The sequence below is a fragment of the Oncorhynchus gorbuscha genome, linkage group LG01 (assembly GCF_021184085.1).
Source record: "Oncorhynchus gorbuscha isolate QuinsamMale2020 ecotype Even-year linkage group LG01, OgorEven_v1.0, whole genome shotgun sequence".
Lineage (NCBI taxonomy): Eukaryota > Metazoa > Chordata > Actinopteri > Salmoniformes > Salmonidae > Oncorhynchus > Oncorhynchus gorbuscha.
In genome coordinates, this window is record NC_060173.1 from 5,077,124 (window position 1) to 5,098,154 (window position 21,031).

Sequence of the window (21,031 nt, forward strand, 5' to 3'; positions counted from 1 at the left end):
TCAATGTCATAATTGGTTTTTATTAGATCAGTTGTATTAAATGTAATGTACAAATAGTGTACGAAAATGTATTTTAAAAATTTGCGAGATTCACACACCTTTTTTTTACTGGAGATAATTGAGTCAGGTATTCAAATAATTGACGATGTGCTTCTTGGGTAATAACCAAATGGCACCCTATTCCCTACATAGTGCACTACTTTTAACCAGAACACCTATGGCTCATAGTGCACTAGGGAACAGGTGCGACATTTTGGAGTACAATAAGTGACTTTACATTTTTTTTTTTATTTTTTTTAAACATATTTTACTTTCATTTTCATCATTGCATGTAATAAATGTATTTTTTTATTTAAAACGCATTTGGAAAGCAATAATTAGTCTTGTCACCGGTTTCGTCGATCACAGTGTATTCTCAGCATCTCACAATACATTCGTACAGTAATATACAAGTTAATACATTCTCGTTGTACCTGGTCTGCCTCACAAATGCCACCCTAAAGTCCACTCCTTTTGAACAGAGCACTGTTGGCCCCTGGTGAAAAAGTAGTGCACTGTAAAAGGAATAGGGTTTGGTTTGGGACGGCCTGATGTTTAAGGTAATCAGTCACCTAAATATATGTGTAAGAAGAACCCATGTTTCAGTAATATCTCTGGCCTTCATCATTACCGTAATATTATATACCATTACCGTAATATTATATACCATTACCGTAATATTATATACCATTACCGTAATATTATATACCATTACCGTAATATTATATACCATTAATTGTAATATAATATTACCATTACCGTATATATATACCATTACCGTAATATTATATACCATTACCGTAATATTATATACCATTACCGTAATATTATATACCATTACCGTAATATTATATACCATTACCGTAATATTATATACCATTACCGTAATATTATATACCATTACTGTAATATTATATACCATTACCGTAATATTATATACCATTACCGTAATATTATATACCATTACCGTAATATTATATACCATTACTGTAATATTATATACCATTACTGTAATATTATATACCATTACTGTAATATTATATACCATTATATAGCGTAATATTATATACCATTACTATACCATTAGCGTATATTATATACCATTACCGTAATACCATTACCGTAATATTATATACCATTACTGTAATATTACATACCATTAGCGTAATATTATATACCATTACTTAATATTATATACCATTATATATTATATACCATTACGTAATATTATATACCATTAGCATTACCGTAATATTATATACCATTATAATATTATATACCATTACTGTAATATTATATACCATTACTGTAATATTATATACCATTACTGTAATATTATATACCATTACCGTAATATTATATACCATTACTGTAATATTACATACCATTACAGTAATATTATATACCATTACTGTAATATTATATTCTCCCCTTTGATACCCCCGAGCGCCAAGGACTGCTTCAACATGTACAGTTGAAGTCGAATGTTTAGGTTGGAGTCATTAAAACTCATTTTTCAACCACTCCACAAATTTCTTGTTAACAAACTATCGTTTTGGCAAAGTCGGTTAGGACATCTACTTTGTGCACGACACAAGTAATTCTTACAACAATTGTTTACAGACAGATTATTTCACTTATAATTCACTGTATCACAAATCCAGTGGGTCAGAAGTTTACATACACTAAGATGACTGTGACTAAAAAGCTTGGAAAATTCCAGAAAATTACATCATGGCTTTTCTGATAGGCTAATTGACATAATTTGAGTCAATTGGAGGTGTACCTGTGGATGTATTTCAAGGCCTACATTCAAACTCAGTGACTCTTTGCTTGACATCATGAGAAAATCAAAAGAAATCAGCCAAGACCTCAGAAAATAAATTGTAGTGACTGACCTCCTGCTAAATAGCAAGTCTGGTTCATTCTTGGGAGCAATTTCCAAATGCCTGAAGGTACCACGTTCATCTGTACAAACAATAGTACGCAAGTATAAACACCATGGGACCACACAGCCATCATACCACTCAGGAAGGAGACGCGTTCTGTCTTCTAGAGATGAACGTACTTTGGTGTGAAAAGTGCAAATCAATCCCAGAACAACAGCAAAGGACCTTGTGAAGATGCTGGAGGAAACAGGTACAAAAGTATCTATATCCACAGTAAATGAGTCCTATATCGACATAACCTGAAAGGCCACTCAGCAAGGAAGAAGCCACTGCTCCAAAACCACCATAAAAAAGCCAGACTATGGTTTGCATCAGGACATGGGGACAAAGATTGTACTTATTGGAGAAATGTCCTCTGGTCTGATTTAAAAAATAGAACTGTTTGGCCATAATGACCATTGTTTCTGTTTGGAGGAAAAAGGGGAATGCTTTCAAGCTGAAGAACACCATCCCAACCGTGAAGCACAGGGGTGGCAGCATCATGTTGTTGGGGTGCTTTGCTGCAGGAGGGACTGGTGCACTTCACAAAATAGATGGCATCATGAGGTAGGAAAATGATGTGGATATATTGAAGCAACATATCAAGACCTCAGTCAGGAAGTGAAAGCTTGGTCGCAAATTAATCTTCAAAATGGACAGTGACCCCAAGCATACTTCCAAAGTTGTGGCAAAATGTCTCAAGGACAACAAAGTCAAGCTATTTAAGTGGCCATCACAAAGCCCTGACCTCAACCCCATAGAACATTTTTGCGTAGAACTGAAAAAGCATTTGCGAGCAAGAGGCCTGCAAACCTGACTCAGTTACACAAGCTCTGTCAGGAGGAATGGGCCAAAATTCACCCAATTTATTGTGGAGAACTTGTGGAAGGCTACCCAAAACGTTTGACCCAAGTTAAACAATTTAAAGGCAATGCTCATTCCAAATACTAAATAAAGTGTGATCATAACTGACCTATAACTGACCCACTGGGAATGTGATGAAAGAAATAAAAGCTGAAATAAATCATTCTCTCTACTATTATTCTGACATTTCACATTCTTAAAATAATGTGGTGATCATAACTGACCTATAACAGAGACTTTTTACTGGGATTAAATGTCAGGAATTGTGAAAAACTGAGTTGAAATGTATTTGGCTAAGGTGTATCTAAACTTCCTACTTCAACTGTAGAATGTGTACCAAATGGCACCCTATTCCCTATATAGTGCACTACTTTAGACCAGGGCCCTATAGAACCCTATTCCCTATATATAGTGCACTACTTTAGACCAGGGCCCTATAGAACCCTATTCCCTATATATAGTGCACTACTTTAGACCAGGGCCCTATAGAACCCTATTCCCTATATATAGTGCACTACTTTAGACCAGGGCCCTATAGAACCCTATTCCCTATATATAGTGCACTACTTTAGACCAGAGCCATATGGGTTTTGGTCAACAGTAGAGTACTATATAGGGAATAGACTGTAGCTCAATACCCCCTAGCCTGGTTCCAGATCTGTTTGTGCTGTCTTGCCAACTCCTAAGGTAGTGGTCATGCATTGTCCAGAGAGGCCGCTCCAACGACAGACCAGGCTACAAAACCCCTGCTATTAAAGAATAGCCTTGTCCTATGATGTATTGGTTAAGATGTTATACCCGTGGTATACTGTCTGATATACCATGGCTGTCAGAGACAATTAGCATTCAGGTCTCAAACCACCCAGTTTATAATGAACAATAATGACCGACCGAGTTACAGTTTCAGCAGTAAAAACAAACTATTTACAGGACAACTACAGCTCATAATCTTATAAAAGAAAAAGGAAAGAAAAAGAAGGATTACATTGAAAATAAAATGTGTTGTGTTTGTAGTCTCTCGTCATAAGAAAACGTTAAAGACCTTGCATGTACAGTACACACACACACACACACACACACACACACACACACACACACACACACACACACACACACACACACACACACACACACACACACACACACACACACACACACACACACACACACACACACACACACACACACACACACACACACAGCTTATGTTATGTACATTTCAACCCATTATGACTGTGTAGTTCTTCAATGTATTTGAAAGAAGCCTTAAATTGAGAATGGAGTAATCCCTGTCAGTCGAATAACAGGAAAATAACGTGATAGAAAAATACACCTTCCTAATGTATCACCCAGTGGAGGCTGGTGGCACTGTAAATCGGAGGACAGGCTCATTTTAATGGCTCCACTGACTGTCGACCACCCCGTCTGTTCAACGTCTCCCAGACATGCAGAAGCAGTGAGCGAGTACACAAAAAGAGATGCAGATAAGGTGTGCGTAATAAATTGCGCCCTATTCCCTACATTGTGCACTACTTTTGACCGGAACCTTATGGATCCTGGTCTAAAGTAGTGCACTACATAGGGAATAGGGTGCAATTTAGAACTCTGAGCGTGGAGAGTCTAAATGTAGACGGGAATCTCCTGCCCTGTTAACAGTCGGAACATCACTGCAGGCATGGTCTTCATATTGATCTGACAGAGAGGAGGAGGGGAGGGGGAGAGGAGGAAGAGGAGCAGAACAGGAAGGAGAGGAGGTTGAGGAGGAATAGGAGAAAAGGGAGAAGGATGAGAGGTAGGAGAGGAAGAGGAGGACAGTTAGGAGAGGATGAAGATGGAGGAGGATGAGGAGGAGAGAAGGGGAGAAGGGGGAGAGGGAAGAGAAGAGAAGGAGAGGAGAGGAGGTGGAGGGGACACAGGAGAGGTAGGAAAGGAGGAGGAGGAGGAGGAGAGGGAGAGGTAGGAGGAGGAGGAGGGAGAGAGGTGGAGGATGAGGAGGAGAGGTAGGGGAGGGGAGGACGTAGAGGAAAGGGAGGACAGGAGGAGGAGTAGTAGGAGGAGGGAGAGAGGTGGAATATGAGGAGGAGGGGGAGAGGAGGAGGATGAGGAGGAGAGGTAGGGGAGGAGAGGAGGAGGAGGAGAGGGGGGACAGGAGGAGGAGGAGAAGTAGGAGGAGGGGGAGAGGAGGTGGATGAGGAGGAGAGGTAGGGGAGGAGAGGAGGAGGAGGAGAGGGAGGACAGGAGGAGGAGGAGGAGAAGTAGGAGGAGGGGGAGAGGAGGTGGATGAGGAGGAGAGGTAGGGGAGGAGAGGAGGAAGAGGAGAGGGAGGACAGGAGGTGGAGGAGGAGAGGGAGAGAGGAGGAGAAGGAGGAGGAGGGGGAGAGGAGGAGTGGGAGAGGATGAGGAGGAGAAGAGAAGAGGACATATCAGTGCTAATTGTGAAGACACACTTGTATTTGTATAAAATCAAATCAAATGTATTTATATAGCCCTTCGTACATCAGCTGATATCTCAAAGTGCTGTACAGAAACCCAGCCTAAAACCCCAAACAGCAAGCAATGCAGGTGTAGAAGCACCTTCTGATTGGTCTGTTTCGGGCTCTGATAGGATATAAATTGAAAGTATATAAAGTTGTCAGTTACCTAACTGCCATTGAAATCTGATGCTCACCTCTCCCACTGACACAGACAGGGTCTGGACTATCTTCTCATGCGGCATGGCAACCACACTCTGCCCATTGATCTCAATGATCCTGTGGCCGACTCGCACCCCTCCTCGCTCTGCGATACCTCCACGCATCAGACTGCAGATCTGAGGAGAAAGAAAACAAATCTCTGAATCCAAATGAATGGCTGTTATCAGGATCATTTTGAGAGAGGTTATACATGGTTATGACAAGACTTATAACGCATTGTAAGGGTATCATAATCCTACTCACGATGCCGTTCTGAACACTGAAGCCCAGCTGGAACTTGAGGTCAGGTCTCTTGATGAGGACGGTGGTGACAGGAGGACAACTCACGATGCTCAGCTTCACCTGCACCTGGCTCTTCAGACCCTGGCAGAACGACCGGAACACGATAAATGACACCTGTCTCCACACTAGAATGGCTGTGTCTCAATCTCCACACTAGAATGTCTGTGTCTCAATCCCAACACTAGAATGGCTTCCTAGAATGGCTGTGTCTCAATCCCAACACTAGAATGGCTTCCTAGAATGGCTGTGTCTCAATCTCCACACTAGAATGGCTGTGTCTCAATCTCAACACTAGAACGGCTTCCTAGAATGGCTGTGTCTCAATCCCAACACTAGAATTGCTTCCTAGAATGGCTGTGTCTCAATCCCAACACTAGAATTGCTTCCTAGAATGGCTGTGTCTCAATCTCAACATTAGAATGGCTTCCTAGAATGCCTGTGTCTCAATCTCCACACTAGAATGTCTTCCTAGAATGCCTGTGTCTCAATCTCCACACTAGAATGGCTTCCTAGAATGGCTGTGTCTCAATCCCCACACTAGAATGGCTCCCTTTCCTCTACTCCCCATCTCCTGTCCTTCATGACTGATTAAAGAGCAGAGTCGACTGTATGCTGCAGACCTTGATGATGCCTTGGCAGGTAGCTAACGGCAGGCCCACCAGGCTGGTGTTGTTGATGGACATGATCTGGTCCCCGACGCTGAGTTTCCCAGAGCGGGCAGCCGGGCCGCTGTTCAACATGTTAGCTAGGATAACTGTTGGCAGGATGGAGCCCCAGCCAGACTCCACTATCACCACACCTAGGCTCTCTCCCTTCTGCTTCTCCAACTCCAGCTGGGAGACACACAAACACACACAGAGACAGATATTTATATATATCTTTAAGTGGAAGTGATTAGTATATCTTATAAACTGGATTTTAGTTGGTAATAAAAATATGAAAAATATGAAAAATAATAATAACACAAAGTATATAACAAATATATATATGCAGAATTTCAGTAGTGGTCTCACTGAAGCAAGAGCACTACTTACTTGTACTATTCAGTGTAATTTGATTAGCTTTCCGAATGGCTAAAATTGATCCTGAACTTTGGTAAACATCTTTGCGCTGTCTAGCTACTGCATGGGCCAAGAGTCTCAATATCTACTCTACTGTAATCTGCTATCTATACTGTGTTGACGGAGTGTATCTAGAGTCATGAATCACGGTCAACAATCACTACAGTATCCCGTCACACCTCTTTACGCTGGTCTATCAGTATTTCATGCACACATATAGGCGCGGATGCGAGCGCACGCACGTACACACACACGTACACACGTACACACACACACACACACACTCTTTACAGTTGTCAGAGTTTGAGAAATGGACCAGGTCGTCATTGTACATTTCCTGGGAATTGATGATGTCACTGTATTGTTTCTGACTCAGGTCCTTAGGGTTGATCCCATTGGCACGGAGGAACTCCCTGTAGGCAACGCTGAACGCCTGGCCGATGGACTGGGCAATGAGCTGGGCCTGGGGAGGAGAGGGAGAGGAAAGGGGAGGGCAGTAGAGGGAGAGGGTGAGGGAGAGGAGGAGAGAGAGGGAGAGGGCGAGGAGAGAGAGAGAGAGGAGGGGAGAGGAGAGAGAGGGAGAGGGCGAGTAGAGAGAGGGAGAGGGGAGGGGAGAGGAGAGAGAGGGAGAGAGGCGAGGGGAGAGGGGGGAAAGGGAGCGGGCGAGGGAGAGGAGTGAGAGAGAGAGGGCGAGGGGAGAGGAGAGAGAGGGAGAGGGCGAGGGGAGAGGGGGAGAGGGAGAGGGAGAGGGGAGAGGGAAGGGGAGGAGAGGGGGAGGGGAGAGGGGGAGGGGAGGGGAGAGGGGAGAGGGAGAAACTATTCAACGGAAGTGACAGGCTATTCAAGTTGACACCAATACAGAAGTGGGAGAGGTTTAGGACCAACTGAAATGATGAATGAAGATACACTATATATACAAAAGTATGTGGACACCCCTTCCAATTAGTGGATTTGGCTATTTCAGCCACACCCGTTGCTGACAGGTGTCTAAAAATCGAGCATGCGTCCATGCAATCTCCATAGACAAACACTGGCAGTAAAATGGCTTTACAGAAGAGCTCAGTGACTTTCAACATGGCGTCGTCATAGGATGCCACCTTTCCAAGAAGTCAGTTCATCACTTTCCCTGTTAGAGCTGCCCCGGTTAACTGTAAGTGCTGTTATTGTGAACTGTAAACATTTAGGAGCAACAACGGCTCAGCCATGAAGTGGTAGGCCACACAAGCTCACAGAAGCACGTAGCATGCAAAAACCGTCTGTCCTCAGTTGCAACACACTACGAGTTCCAAACTGCCTCTGGAAGCAACTTCGGCACAATAACTATGCATCAAAGCTGGGACCGAGAGACGGAAAAACAGCTTCTATCTCAAGGCCATCAGACTGTTAAACAGCCACCACTAACATTGAGTGGCTGCTGCCAACACACTGACTCAACTCCAGCCACCTTAATAATGGGAATTGATGGGAAATGATGTAAAATATATCACTAGCCACTTTAAACAATGCTACCTAATATAATGTTTACATATCCTACATTATTCATCTCATATGTATACGTATATACTGTACTCTATCATCTACTGCATCCTTATGTAATACATGTATCACTAGCCACTTTAACTATGCCACTTTGTTTACATACTCATCTCATATGTATATACTGCACTCAATACCATCTACTGTATCTTGCCTATGCTGCTCTGTACCATCACTCATTCATATATCTTTATGTACATATTCTTTACCCCCTTACACTTGTGTCTATAAGTTAGTAGTTTTGGAATTGTTCGCTAGATTACTTGTTGGTTATTACTGCATTGTCGGAACTAGAAGCACAAGCATTTCGCTACACTCGCACTAACATCTGCTAACCATGTGTATGTGACAAATAAAATGTGATTTGATTTGATTTGATTTATTTGTTAGGAGCTTCATGAAATGGGTTTCCTTGGCAACCAAACACAAGCCTAACATCACCATGCGCAATGCCAAACGTTGGCTGGAGTGGTGTAAAGCTGGCCGCCATTGGACATGGGAGCAGTGGAAACACGTTCTCTGGAGTGAATCACACTTCACCATCTGGCAGTCTGACGGAGTTATCGGGGTTCGGAGGATGCCAGGAGAACACTACCTGCCCCAATGCATAGTGCCAACTGTGAAGTTTGGTAGAGGAGGAATAATGGTCTGGGGCTGTTTTTCATGGTTCGGGCCCTTTAGTTCCTGTGAAGGGAAATCTTAACGCTACAGCATACAACGATGACCTTCTAGACAATTTTGTGCTTCTAACTTTGTGGAAACAGTTTGGGGAAGGCCCTTTCCTGTTTCAGCATGACAATGCCCCCCTTGCACAAATCGAGGTCCATACAGAAATGGTTTGTTGAGATCAGTGTGCAAGACCTTGACTGGCCTGTAGAAGGCCCTGCCCTCAACCTCATCGAATACCTTTGGGATGAATTGGAACGCCTACTGCCAGCCAGGCCTAATCGCCCAACATCAGTGCCCGACCTCACTAATGCTCTTGTGGCTGAATGGAAGCAAGTACCCCTGCAGCAATGTTCCAACATCCAGTGGAAAACCTTCCCAGAAGAGTGGAGGCTGTTATAGCAGCAATGTTCCAACATCTAGTGGAAAGCCTTCCCAGAAGAGTGGAGGCTGTTATAGCAGCAATGTTCCAACATCTAGTGGAAAACCTTCCCAGAAGAGTGGAGGCTGTTATAGCAGCAATGTTCCAACATCTAGTGGAAAGCCTTCCCAGAAGAGTGGAGGCTGTTATAGCGACAATGTTCCAACATCTAGTGGAAAGCCTTCCCAGAAGAGTGGAGGCTGTTATAGCAGCAAAGGGGGGACCAACTCCATATTAATGCCTGTGATTTCAGAATGAGATGTTCGACGAGCAGGTGTCCACATGCTTTTGGTAATGTAGTGTAGATACTGTTGTTATAGGAAAGCCTAAATTAGAGATGAGTAAAGCAATAATAATAGTAGTATTGTACTGTAGACAGTGTATAGAAATTGTTTAATCAAAAATGGTGTGTTTTAAATTGAGCATTAAACCTTCTTCTGCGAACACTGGTAATCAATAATCAATAATCAGAGACCAAAATCCCCAATAAATTAATCATATTCAGCAGTATACAAAGGGAGAGCATGGGGGGGGGATAGAAAACAGAACAGATCAGAATACCCTAGAATAGAACAAAAACAGAATACAATAGTACTCACGTCCTCTGACTCGAAGACGTAGCAGATCATCCTGTACCGTCTCGGCCCCTCTGAGGAGGAGAGATCAGCTTCACTACAGTCCTGTGAGGATGTTCCTGCCATACGGGTACGAGCCATCAGAACCACGATGCTCCCGATGTCTGCGATGTAGGATATGGAACGCAACGCACTGTCCATCAGCGTCTCCTGGGGGGGTAAATAATATATATGACTGCTGTGGTAATAACTGGCCATCAGCGGAGGGGGGGGGTAAATAATATATATGGCTGCTGTGGTAATAACTGGCCATCAGCGGAGGGGGGGGGTAAATAATATATATGGCTGCTGTGGTAATAACTGGCCATCAGCGTCTCCTGGGGGGTAAATAATATATATGGCTGCTGTGGTAATAACTGTCCCGCAGCGTCTCCTGGGGGGGGGTAAATAATATATATGGCTGCTGTGGTAATAACTGTCCCTCAGCGTCTCCTGGGGGGGGGTAAATAATATATATGGCTGCTGTGGTAATAACTGTCCCATCATCGTCTCCTGGGGGGGTAAATAATATATATGACTGCTGTGGTAATAACTGTCCCTCAGCGTCTCCTGGGGGTAAATAATATATATGGCTGCTGTGGTAATAACTGGCCATCATCGTCTCCTGGGGGGGGGTAAATAATATATATGACCGCTGTGGTAATAACTGTTTATCAGCGTCTCCTGGGGGGGGGTAATAATATATATGGCCGCTGTGGTAATAACTGTTTATCAGCGTCTCCTGGGGGGGGGGGTAAATAATATATATGGCTGCTGTGGTAATAACTGGCCATCAGCGTCTCCTGGGGGGGGGTAAATAATATATATGGCTGCTGTGGTAATAACTGTCCATCAGCGTCTCCTGGGGGGGTAAATAATATATGGCTGCTGTGGTAATAACTGTCCCTCAGCGTCTCCTGGGGGGGGGTAAATAATATATATGGCTGCTGTGGTAATAACTGGCCATCATCGTCTCCTGGGGGGGTAAATAATATATATGACTGCTGTGGTAATAACTGTCCCTCAGCGTCTCCTGGGGGGTAAATAATATATATGGCTGCTGTGGTAATAACTGGCCATCTGCGTCTCCTGGGGGGGTAAATAATATATATGGCTGCTGTGGTAATAACTGTCCCTCAGCGTCTCCTGGGGGTAAATAATATATATGACTGCTGTGGTAATAACTGGCCATCAGCGGAGGGGGGGGGTAAATAATATATATGGCTGCTGTGGTAATAACTGGCCATCAGCGTCTCCTGGGGGGGGGTAAATAATATATATGGCTGCTGTGGTAATAACTGGCCATCAGCGTCTCCTGGGGGTAAATAATATATATGACTGCTGTGGTAATAACTGGCCATCAGCGGAGGGGGGTAAATAATATATATGGCTGCTGTGGTAATAACTGGCCATCAGCGGAGGGGGGTAAATAATATATATGGCTGCTGTGGTAATAACTGTCCCTCAGCGTCTCCTGGGGGGTAAATAATATATATGACTGCTGTGGTAATAACTGGCCATCAGCGTCTCCTGGGGGTAAATAATATATATGACTGCTGTGGTAATAACTGGCCATCAGCGGAGGGGGGTAAATAATATATATGGCTGCTGTGGTAATAACTGGCCATCAGCGGGGGGGGGTAAATAATATATATGGCTGCTGTGGTAACAACTGTCCATCAGCGTCTCCTGGGGGGTTAATCCTAGGCGGGGATTCAATCCGATCTGCATTAGATCCACATTATAGGGCGCTTGAACATCTAAAGTTCATTTCTGATTGAGCCCAACATTTACGATTTACATGTGTATGTGATTTTCGCCGACGGGTGAATATTGCCTTTAAAAGATGCATTGTCTACGTGTGTGTGAATGGATAGTCAAAGACTTGGCGTTACAGAGAAGAAATACACCCTGTTTTTTAAAAATTAACTCAGAGATAAGAAGTTAAATAATTGTCTCACAGTCACACACCTGTGAGTCGGCATTCAGCACTTTGACAGCCTTGGTGGAGATGAAGAGGTCCACTTCTGTCACCGTCTGAGAGTCTCCATCTTGGCTCTGTGGTCAAACCACCATGGTCAAACAGGAACGAGAGATCGCCATCGTGTGGTTAGAAAGGGCACTCACAAGGTACATTTCCTTAGTATTAGGCATAACATTGATGAACAGACCAACTGACATCCACAGATCAAGACATCAGATCAGCGTAAAAAACAACAACAATATCATCTTGAACATCGAATGGATAACAACATTAGCCTGGTCAAATAGTCAGACAGCACAATGCTAATATAACAACATTAGCCTGGTCAACTAGTCAGACAGCACAATGCTAATATAACAACATTAGCCTGGTCAACTAGTCAGACAGCACAATGCTAATATAACAACATTAGCCTGGCAACTAGTCAGACAGCACAATGCTAATATAACAACATTAGCCTGGTCAACTAGTCAGACAGCACAATGCTAATATAACAACATTAGCCTGGCAACTAGTCAGACAGCACAATGCTAATATAACAACATTAGCCTGGTCAACTAGTCAGACAGCACAATGCTAATATAACAACATTAGCCTGGTCAACTAGTCAGACAGCACAATGCTAATATAACAAACTTAGCCTGGTCAACTAGTCAGACAGCACAATGCTAATATAACAACATTAGCCTGGTCAACTAGTCAGACAGCACAATGCTAATATAACAACATTAGCCTGGTCAACTAGTCAGACAGCACAATGCTAATATAACAACATTAGCCTGGTCAACTAGTCAGACAGCACAATGCTAATATAACAAACTTAGCCTGGTCAACTAGTCAGACAGCACAATGCTAATATAACAACATTAGCCTGGTCAACTAGTCAGACAGCACAATGCTAATATAACAACATTAGCCTGGCAACTAGTCAGACAGCACAATGCTAATATAACAACATTAGCCTGGTCAACTAGTCAGACAGCACAATGCTAATATAACAAACTTAGCCTGGTCAACTAGTCAGACAGCACAATGCTAATATAACAACATTAGCCTGGTCAACTAGTCAGACAGCACAATGCTAATATAACAACATATGGTCAACTAGTCAGACAGCAAATATAACAAACTTAGCCTGGTCAACTAGTCAGACAGCACAATGCTAATATAACAAATTAGCCTGGTCAACTAGTCAGACAGCACAATGCTAATATAACAAACTTAGCCTGGTCAACTAGTCAGACAGCACAATGCTAATATAACAACATTAGCCTGGTCAACTAGTCAGACAGCACAATGCTAATATAACAAACTTAGCCTGGTCAACTAGTCAGACAGCACAATGCTAATATAACAAACTTAGCCTGGTCATTAGCCTGGTCAACTAGTCAGACAGCACAATGCTAATATAACAACATTAGCCTGGTCAACTAGTCAGACAGCACAATGCTAATATAACAACATTAGCCTGGTCAACTAGTCAGACAGCACAATGCTAATATAACAACATTAGCCTGGTCAACTAGTCAGACAGCACAATGCTAATATAACAACATTAGCCTGGTCAACTAGTCAGACAGCACAATGCTAATATAACAACATTAGCCTGGTCAACTAGTCAGACAGCACAATGCTAATATAACAAACTTAGCCTGGTCAACTAGTCAGACAGCACAATGCTAATATAACAACATTAGCCTGGTCAACTAGTCAGACAGCACAATGCTAATATAACAACATTAGCCTGGTCAACTAGTCAGACAGCACAATGCTAATATAACAAACATTAGCCTGGTCAACTAGTCAGACAGCACAATGCTAATATAACAACATTAGCCTGGTCAACTAGTCAGACAGCACAATGCTAATATAACAAACTTAGCCTGGTCAACTAGTCAGACAGCACAATGCTAATATAACAACATTAGCCTGGTCAACTAGTCAGACAGCACAATGCTAATATAACAAACTTAGCCTGGTCAACTAGTCAGACAGCACAATGCTAATATAACAAACTTAGCCTAATAGTCAGACAGCACAATGCTAATATAACAAACTTAGCCTGGTCAACTAGTCAGACAGCACAATGCTAATATAACAAATTAGCCTGGTCAACTAGTCAGACAGCACAATGCTAATATAACAACATTAGCCTGGTCAACTAGTCAGACAGCACAATGCTAATATAACAAACATAGCCTGGTCATCTAGTCAGACAGCACAATGCTAATATAACAAACTTAGCCTGGTCAACTAGTCAGACAGCACAATGCTAATATAACAAACTTAGCCTGGTCAACTAGTCAGACAGCACAATGCTAATATAACAACATTAGCCTGGTCAACTAGTCAGACAGCACAATGCTAATATAACAAACTTAGCCTGGTCAACTAGTCAGACAGCACAATGCTAATATAACAAACTTAGCCTGGTCAACTAGTCAGACAGCACAATGCTAATATAACAAACTTAGCCTGGTCAACTAGTCAGACAGCACAATGCTAATATAACAACATTAGCCTGGTCAACTAGTCAGACAGCACAATGCTAATATAACAACATTAGCCTGGTCAACTAGTCAGACAGCACAATGCTAATATAACAACATTAGCCTGGTCAACTAGTCAGACAGCACAATGGTAATATAACAACATTAGCCTGGTCAGTTAGCACAATGCTAATATAACAACATTAGCCCTGGTCAACTAGTCAGACAGCACAATGCTAATATAACAACATTAGCCTGGTCAACTAATAATATACAACATTAGCCTGGTCAACTAGTCAGACAGCACAATGCTAATATAAATTAGCCTGGTCAACTAGTCAGACAGCACAATGCTAATAACAACATTAGCCTGGTCTCATAACAACTAAGCCTTGGTCAACTAAGACATTCCATGCACAATGCTAATATAACTTACAAATTAGCCTGGTCAACTATCCAAAATAATTAACAACAATACAATGAATAGGCCTAACCCTAACCTAATATTTCATCATTTACATATATTTAATATATTTACAACATATACCCATATGTTCGGTCTTTTATACAAATATGTAACCAGCACAATGCTAATATAACAACATTAGCCTGGTCAGTTAGTCAGACAGCACAATGCTAATCTAACAACATTATGGTCAGTTAGCCCTAATGCTAATATAATATAATTTATATGCCATTCAAAATACTATTTTCCCTAACCTACCCTAACCATGCTAACCCTTATACCATAACCCTAACCTGTAATCCCATAAAATACCCCTAACCCTAAACCTAACCCTAACCCCTAACCCAAACCCTAACCCTAACCCTTACCATAACCATAACCTGTAATCCGTAACCCTAATCCTAATCCTAATCCTAACCCAAACCCTTACCATAACCCTTACCATAACCCTAACCTGTAATCCATAACCCTAACCCCTAACCCATAACCCATAACCCATAACCCTAACCCATAACCCACAACCCATAACCCTAACCCATAACCCATAACCCTAACCCATAACCCTATAACCCATAACCCATAACCCATAACCCTAACCCATAACCCATAACCCATAACCCATAACCCATAACCCATAACCTAACCTATAACCCTAACCCATAACCCATAACCCATAACCCAGAACCCTAACCCATAACCCATAACTCATAACCCGTAACTCATAACCCTAAACCCTAAACTTTGTCCTCTTGGGGACGTGAGAAATGTCCCGTTGAGGGAGAATTGTCTTGTTTTATTATCCTTGTGGGGAATTGGGGGGAATTTAGGTTGCCACAAGGATAGAAGAACCAACACACACACACCACACACACACACACACCCACACACACACACACACACACACACACACACACACACACACACACACACACACACACACACACACACACACACACACACACACACACACACACACACACACACACACACACACACGCACACCCACACACACACACACCATATACACACACACCCACACACACCACACACAAACACACACACACCATACACCACACCCACACACCATACCTTGACCTGGCTGACAGCCTCCTGCGCCTGGGACATGCGTGTTCCTTTAGATGGGTTCTTGTTAGACAGCAGCTGGGTGGAACCCAGGTAGTTAGCAGCAAAGATGATGCCATCAATCAGGTCCTCGGGCTCACACGGTCCTGGGACTGGGAAATGAGAAATATGGATTTATTTATAGACAAGAAGCCGTGACTCAGATCCAGACAGATTCACATTCACATTCACATTCACATTCACATTCACATTCACATTCAAATTCAAATTCAGATTCATATTTAGATTCAGATTCTAAATCAAATTTTTATTTGCAGATGCAGATTTAGATTCACATTCAGATTCACATTCAGATTCACATTCAGATTCACATTCAGATTCACATTCAGATTCAGATTCACATTCAGATTCACATTCAGATTCACATTCAGATTCACATTCACATTCAGATTCACATTCACATTCAGATTCACATTCAGATTCAGATTCACATTCAGATTCACATTCACATTCAGATTCACATTCAGATTCAGATTCACATTCAGATTCACATTCACATTCAGATTCACATTCAGATTCACATTCACATTCAGATTCACATTCAGATTCACATTCACATTCAGATTCAGATTCACATTCAGATTCACATTCAGATTCACATTCAGATTCACATTCACATTCAGATTCACATTCAGATTCACATTCAGATTCACATTCAGATTCACATTCACATTTAGATTCACATTCAGATTCACATTCACATTTAGATTCACATTCAGATTCACATTCAGATTCACATTCACATTCAGATTCACATTCAGATTCACATTCACATTTAGATTCACATTCAGATTCACATTCAGATTCACATTCAGATTCACATTCAGATTCACATTCAGATTCACATTCAGATTCAGATTCACATTCACATTCAGATTCACATTGATTCACATTCACATTCAGATTCACATTCAGATTCACATTCACATTCAGATTCAGATTCAGATTCAGATTCACATTCAGATTCACATTTAGATTCACATTCAGATTCACATTCAGATTCACATTCAGATTCACAATCACATTTAGATTCACATTCAGATTCACATTCACATTCAGATTCACATTCAGATTCACATTCAGATTCACATTCACATTCAGATTCAGATTCAGATTCAGATTCACATTCACATTCAGATTCACATTCAGATTCACATTCAGATACACATTTACATTTAGATTCACATTCAGATTCACATTCAGATTCACATTCAGATTCACATTTTCAGATTCACATTCAGATTCACATTTAGATTCACATTCAGATTCACATTCACATTCAGATTCACATTCAGATTCACAATCACATTTAGATTCACATTCAGATTCACATTCACATTTAGATTCACATTCAGATTCACATTCACATTCAGATTCACATTCAGATTCACATTTACATTCAGATTCACATTCACATTCAGATTCACATTGATTCACATTCAGATTCACATTCAGATTCAGATTCAGATTCACATTCACATTCAGATACACATTCACATTCAGACCATTTTATTGTCCCATTGCTTCAGCAATTTGGTTGCAGCACTATAAAATCATCAGATAATGCACACCACACCAGAGACCAGAAAGAGCCATAAATGGTTATATCATAATCAAACATCCATTACTCAGGTATGGAATCAATGAACTTTTTTTACCATCCACGAAGCTGGGGAACGAGGCGTTGTTCTGTGTTGGTTCAGGCTGAGGTGTGTTGTTACTGTCCTCCTGTAGGGCCCGGGGCTCTGGACAGTGGGGCGTGCCAGGCTGCTGCTCTGAGATGTTGTAGGGCATCTGGAATAGACAGATCTTACTAACAACTGGAACAGACAGAGGGGAGATCTGACTAACAACTGGAACAGACAGAGGGGAGATCTTACTAACAACTGGAACAGACAGAGGGGAGATCTGACTAACAACTGGAACAGACAGAGGGGAGATCTGACTAACAACTGGAACAGACAGAGGGGAGATCTGACTAACAACTGGAACAGACAGAGGGGAGATCTGACTAACAACTGGAACAGACAGAGGGGAGATCTGACTAACAACTGGAACAGACAGAGGGGAGATCTGACTAACAACTGGAACAGACAGAGGGGAGATCTGACTAACAACTGGAACAGACAGGGAGATCTGACTAACAACTGGAACAGACAGAGGAGAGATCTGACTAACAACTGGAACAGACAGAGGGAGATCTGACTAACAACTGGAACAGACAGAGGGGAGATCTGACTAACAACTGGAACAGAGATCTTAACAACTGGAACAGAGAGGAGATCTTACTAACAACTGGAACAGAGAGGAGATCTTACTAACAACTGGAACAGAGAGGAGATCTGACTAACAACTGGAACAGAGGGGAGATCTGACTAACAACTGGAACAGACAGAGGGGAGATCTGACTAACAACTGGAACAGAGAGGAGATCTGACTAACAACTGGAACAGACAGAGGGGAGATCTGACTAACAACTGGAACAGACAGAGGGGAGATCTGACTAACAACTGGAACAGACAGAGGGGAGATCTGACTAACAACTGGAACAGACAGAGGGGAGATCTTACTAACAACTGGAACAGACAGAGGGGAGATCTGACTAACAACTGGAACAGACAGAGGGAGATCTGACTAACAACTGGAACAGACAGAGGGGAGATCTGACTAACAACTGGAACAGACAGAGGGGAGATCTGACTAACAACTGGAACAGACAGAGGGGAGATCTGACTAACAACTGGAACAGACAGAGGGGAGATCTGACTAACAACTGGAACAGAGAGGAGATCCTACTAACAACAGACAGGAACACGACTGCAGATGAGATGTAGGTCAAATCTGGTGCAATGTTTGTTGTACATGGTCCCTGTCAAGTAAACGAATAACACAAAACAAACCCTGTGGAGTTGGCAGCATCAGGCAGTTACCTGTTTGTGTGTCTGTCTCTCCTCGGGGTACTCCCTCTGTGGCTCTGTGTTGTGGTGTGAAGCTGGTGGAGCTGGTGATGTTGATAGTTTTACAGCCCTGGGATGTTTGTCCAGGCTGGATGAGGAGTCAGAAGTGGGCCTTGGGCTGGGGCTGGCGGTGCTGTCTCTGCGAGGGTGATAGGTCTGGGTCTGGTGGCTCTCCTGGAGGAGAGGAGACGGAGGCTTGGCGCTCCAACTGGTGGTGGTCTCTCTGCAATGCTGCTCGGTCTGTCGGGTGTTGGGAGTGTGTTCCTGTGTCTGGGCATTGTGGCTGGGAGGTGGGGCAGGCCTAGGGCTGTTAGAGGTGGGTCTAGGACTGTCAGAGATGGGCCTAGGGCTGTCAGAGGTGGGCCTAAGGCTGTCAGAGGTGGGCCTAGGGCTGTCAGAGGTGGGCCTAGGGCTGTCAGAGGTGGGCCTAGGGCTGTCAGAGATGGGCCTAGGGCTGTCAGAGGTGGGCCTAGGGCTGTCAGAGGTGGGCCTAGGGCTGTCAGAGATGGGCCTAGGGCTGTCAGAGATGGGCCTAGCGCTGTCAGAGATGGGTCTAGGACTGTCAGAGGTGGGCCTAGGGCTGTCAGAGATGGGACTAGCGCTGTCAGAGATGGGTCTAGGACTGTCAGAGGTGGGCCTAGGGCTGTGGCTGGGACTGACGGGACTCTCTTTGTGTTGCTGCTTGGTCTGGGCCTGTGTTGGGTGGGTGGGTGCTTGTCTCTTGTTGGTCTGGGCATGTGTCGGGTGGGTGGGTGCTTGTCTCTTATGCATCTGGGCCTGTGTCGGAGGGGCCTGTCTATACTGGGCCTGGATTTGGTGGGCCTGGATGTGCTGCATTTGGGCCGGGGTCTGGGGGGGTTGAGGGTGTGGTGTGTTGGGGCTAGATCTGTGTGTAGGCCTGATAGCACTTTCTCTACAGTTCTGTGTCTGCTGGTGTTGTCGGACGTCGCTCTGGGCCTGTAGCTGATGGTTCTGGACCTGTTTCGGGAGGGGATCGACCTCTGTCAGGTAGGTGTGGGTCTGGTAGGCCTGTTTTGGGAGGGTATGGACCTCTGTCAGGTAGGTGTGGGTCTGGTAGGCTTGTTTCGGGCGGGCCTTGGCCTGCTGAGTGTGGGATTGTGTCTGGTGAGGGTGTGGGGTGCTGGGGCTGGGCCCGGATCTAGGCCTGGGCCTGGGCCTTGGTGGTCTGGGCCTGACGGCAGCCTCTCTGCAGTCCTGTGTCTCTGAGCTGCTGCTGCTGCTCATGTATACCTTCATCTCAGACACTATGTGGCCAGTGTATTCCTGCCTGTCAGTCTCCCTCACGGCCCTTCCTCCTTCCCTCCCACTCTTTACACCTCCCCTCTCACTCCTTCCTCCCCGTCCTCCTCCCTTCCCCTGCCTCTTCACCTCCTTATGGGCCCTTTGAGGGGCTTCACATGTCCAATCCCTTCCCCCTCCACTTCCCTTATAGGGGGCCCTTTGTGGGGACTGTGAGACACACACTGAGCTCTTACTGTCCTCAGGGGTGTTACAGTTCCCTATAGAGAAGACCTCAACTTCCGCTCTATCATTGTCTTCTCCATCTCCCTTTCTCATCCTCTCCTCCTTCCGCTGGCGGCTGGATGTTTGCTCCTGCACTCTGCAGACCTCACTGTCCTCCCTGTCTCGGTCCCCCCTCTTTCCCCCTCTCATTCTCTCTCCCTCTCTCATCCTCTCCTCCTCCCTCTCTCCCTCTCTCGTCTTCTCCCCCTCCCTCTCTCCCTCTCTCATCCTCTCCCCCTCCCTCTCTCCCTCTCTCATCCTCTCCCCCTCCCTCTCTCCCTCTCTCATCCTCTCCCCCTCTCTCTCTCATCCTCTCCCCCTCTCTCACCCTCTCCCCCTCCCTCTCTCCCTCTCTCATCCTCTC

General features: G+C 43.8%; 1 protein-coding gene across 1 annotated transcript; it reads right to left on the minus strand.

The window, feature by feature from the left end:
* Window positions 1-4,024: 4,024 nt before the first annotated feature.
* On the minus strand, window positions 4,025-20,777 carry LOC124032008 (amyloid-beta A4 precursor protein-binding family A member 1-like). Its single transcript, XM_046343943.1, has 10 exons — window positions 19,117-20,777; window positions 17,845-17,980; window positions 16,133-16,278; window positions 12,076-12,162; window positions 10,090-10,275; window positions 7,148-7,330; window positions 6,427-6,639; window positions 5,768-5,887; window positions 5,500-5,640; window positions 4,025-4,523 (listed from the first exon to the last, which is right to left on the minus strand). The coding sequence occupies exons 1-10, from the start codon at window positions 20,719-20,721 to the stop codon at window positions 4,452-4,454; spliced, it is 2,889 nt and encodes a 962-aa protein (XP_046199899.1). The 5' UTR covers window positions 20,722-20,777; the 3' UTR covers window positions 4,025-4,451.
* Window positions 20,778-21,031: the final 254 nt, after the last annotated feature.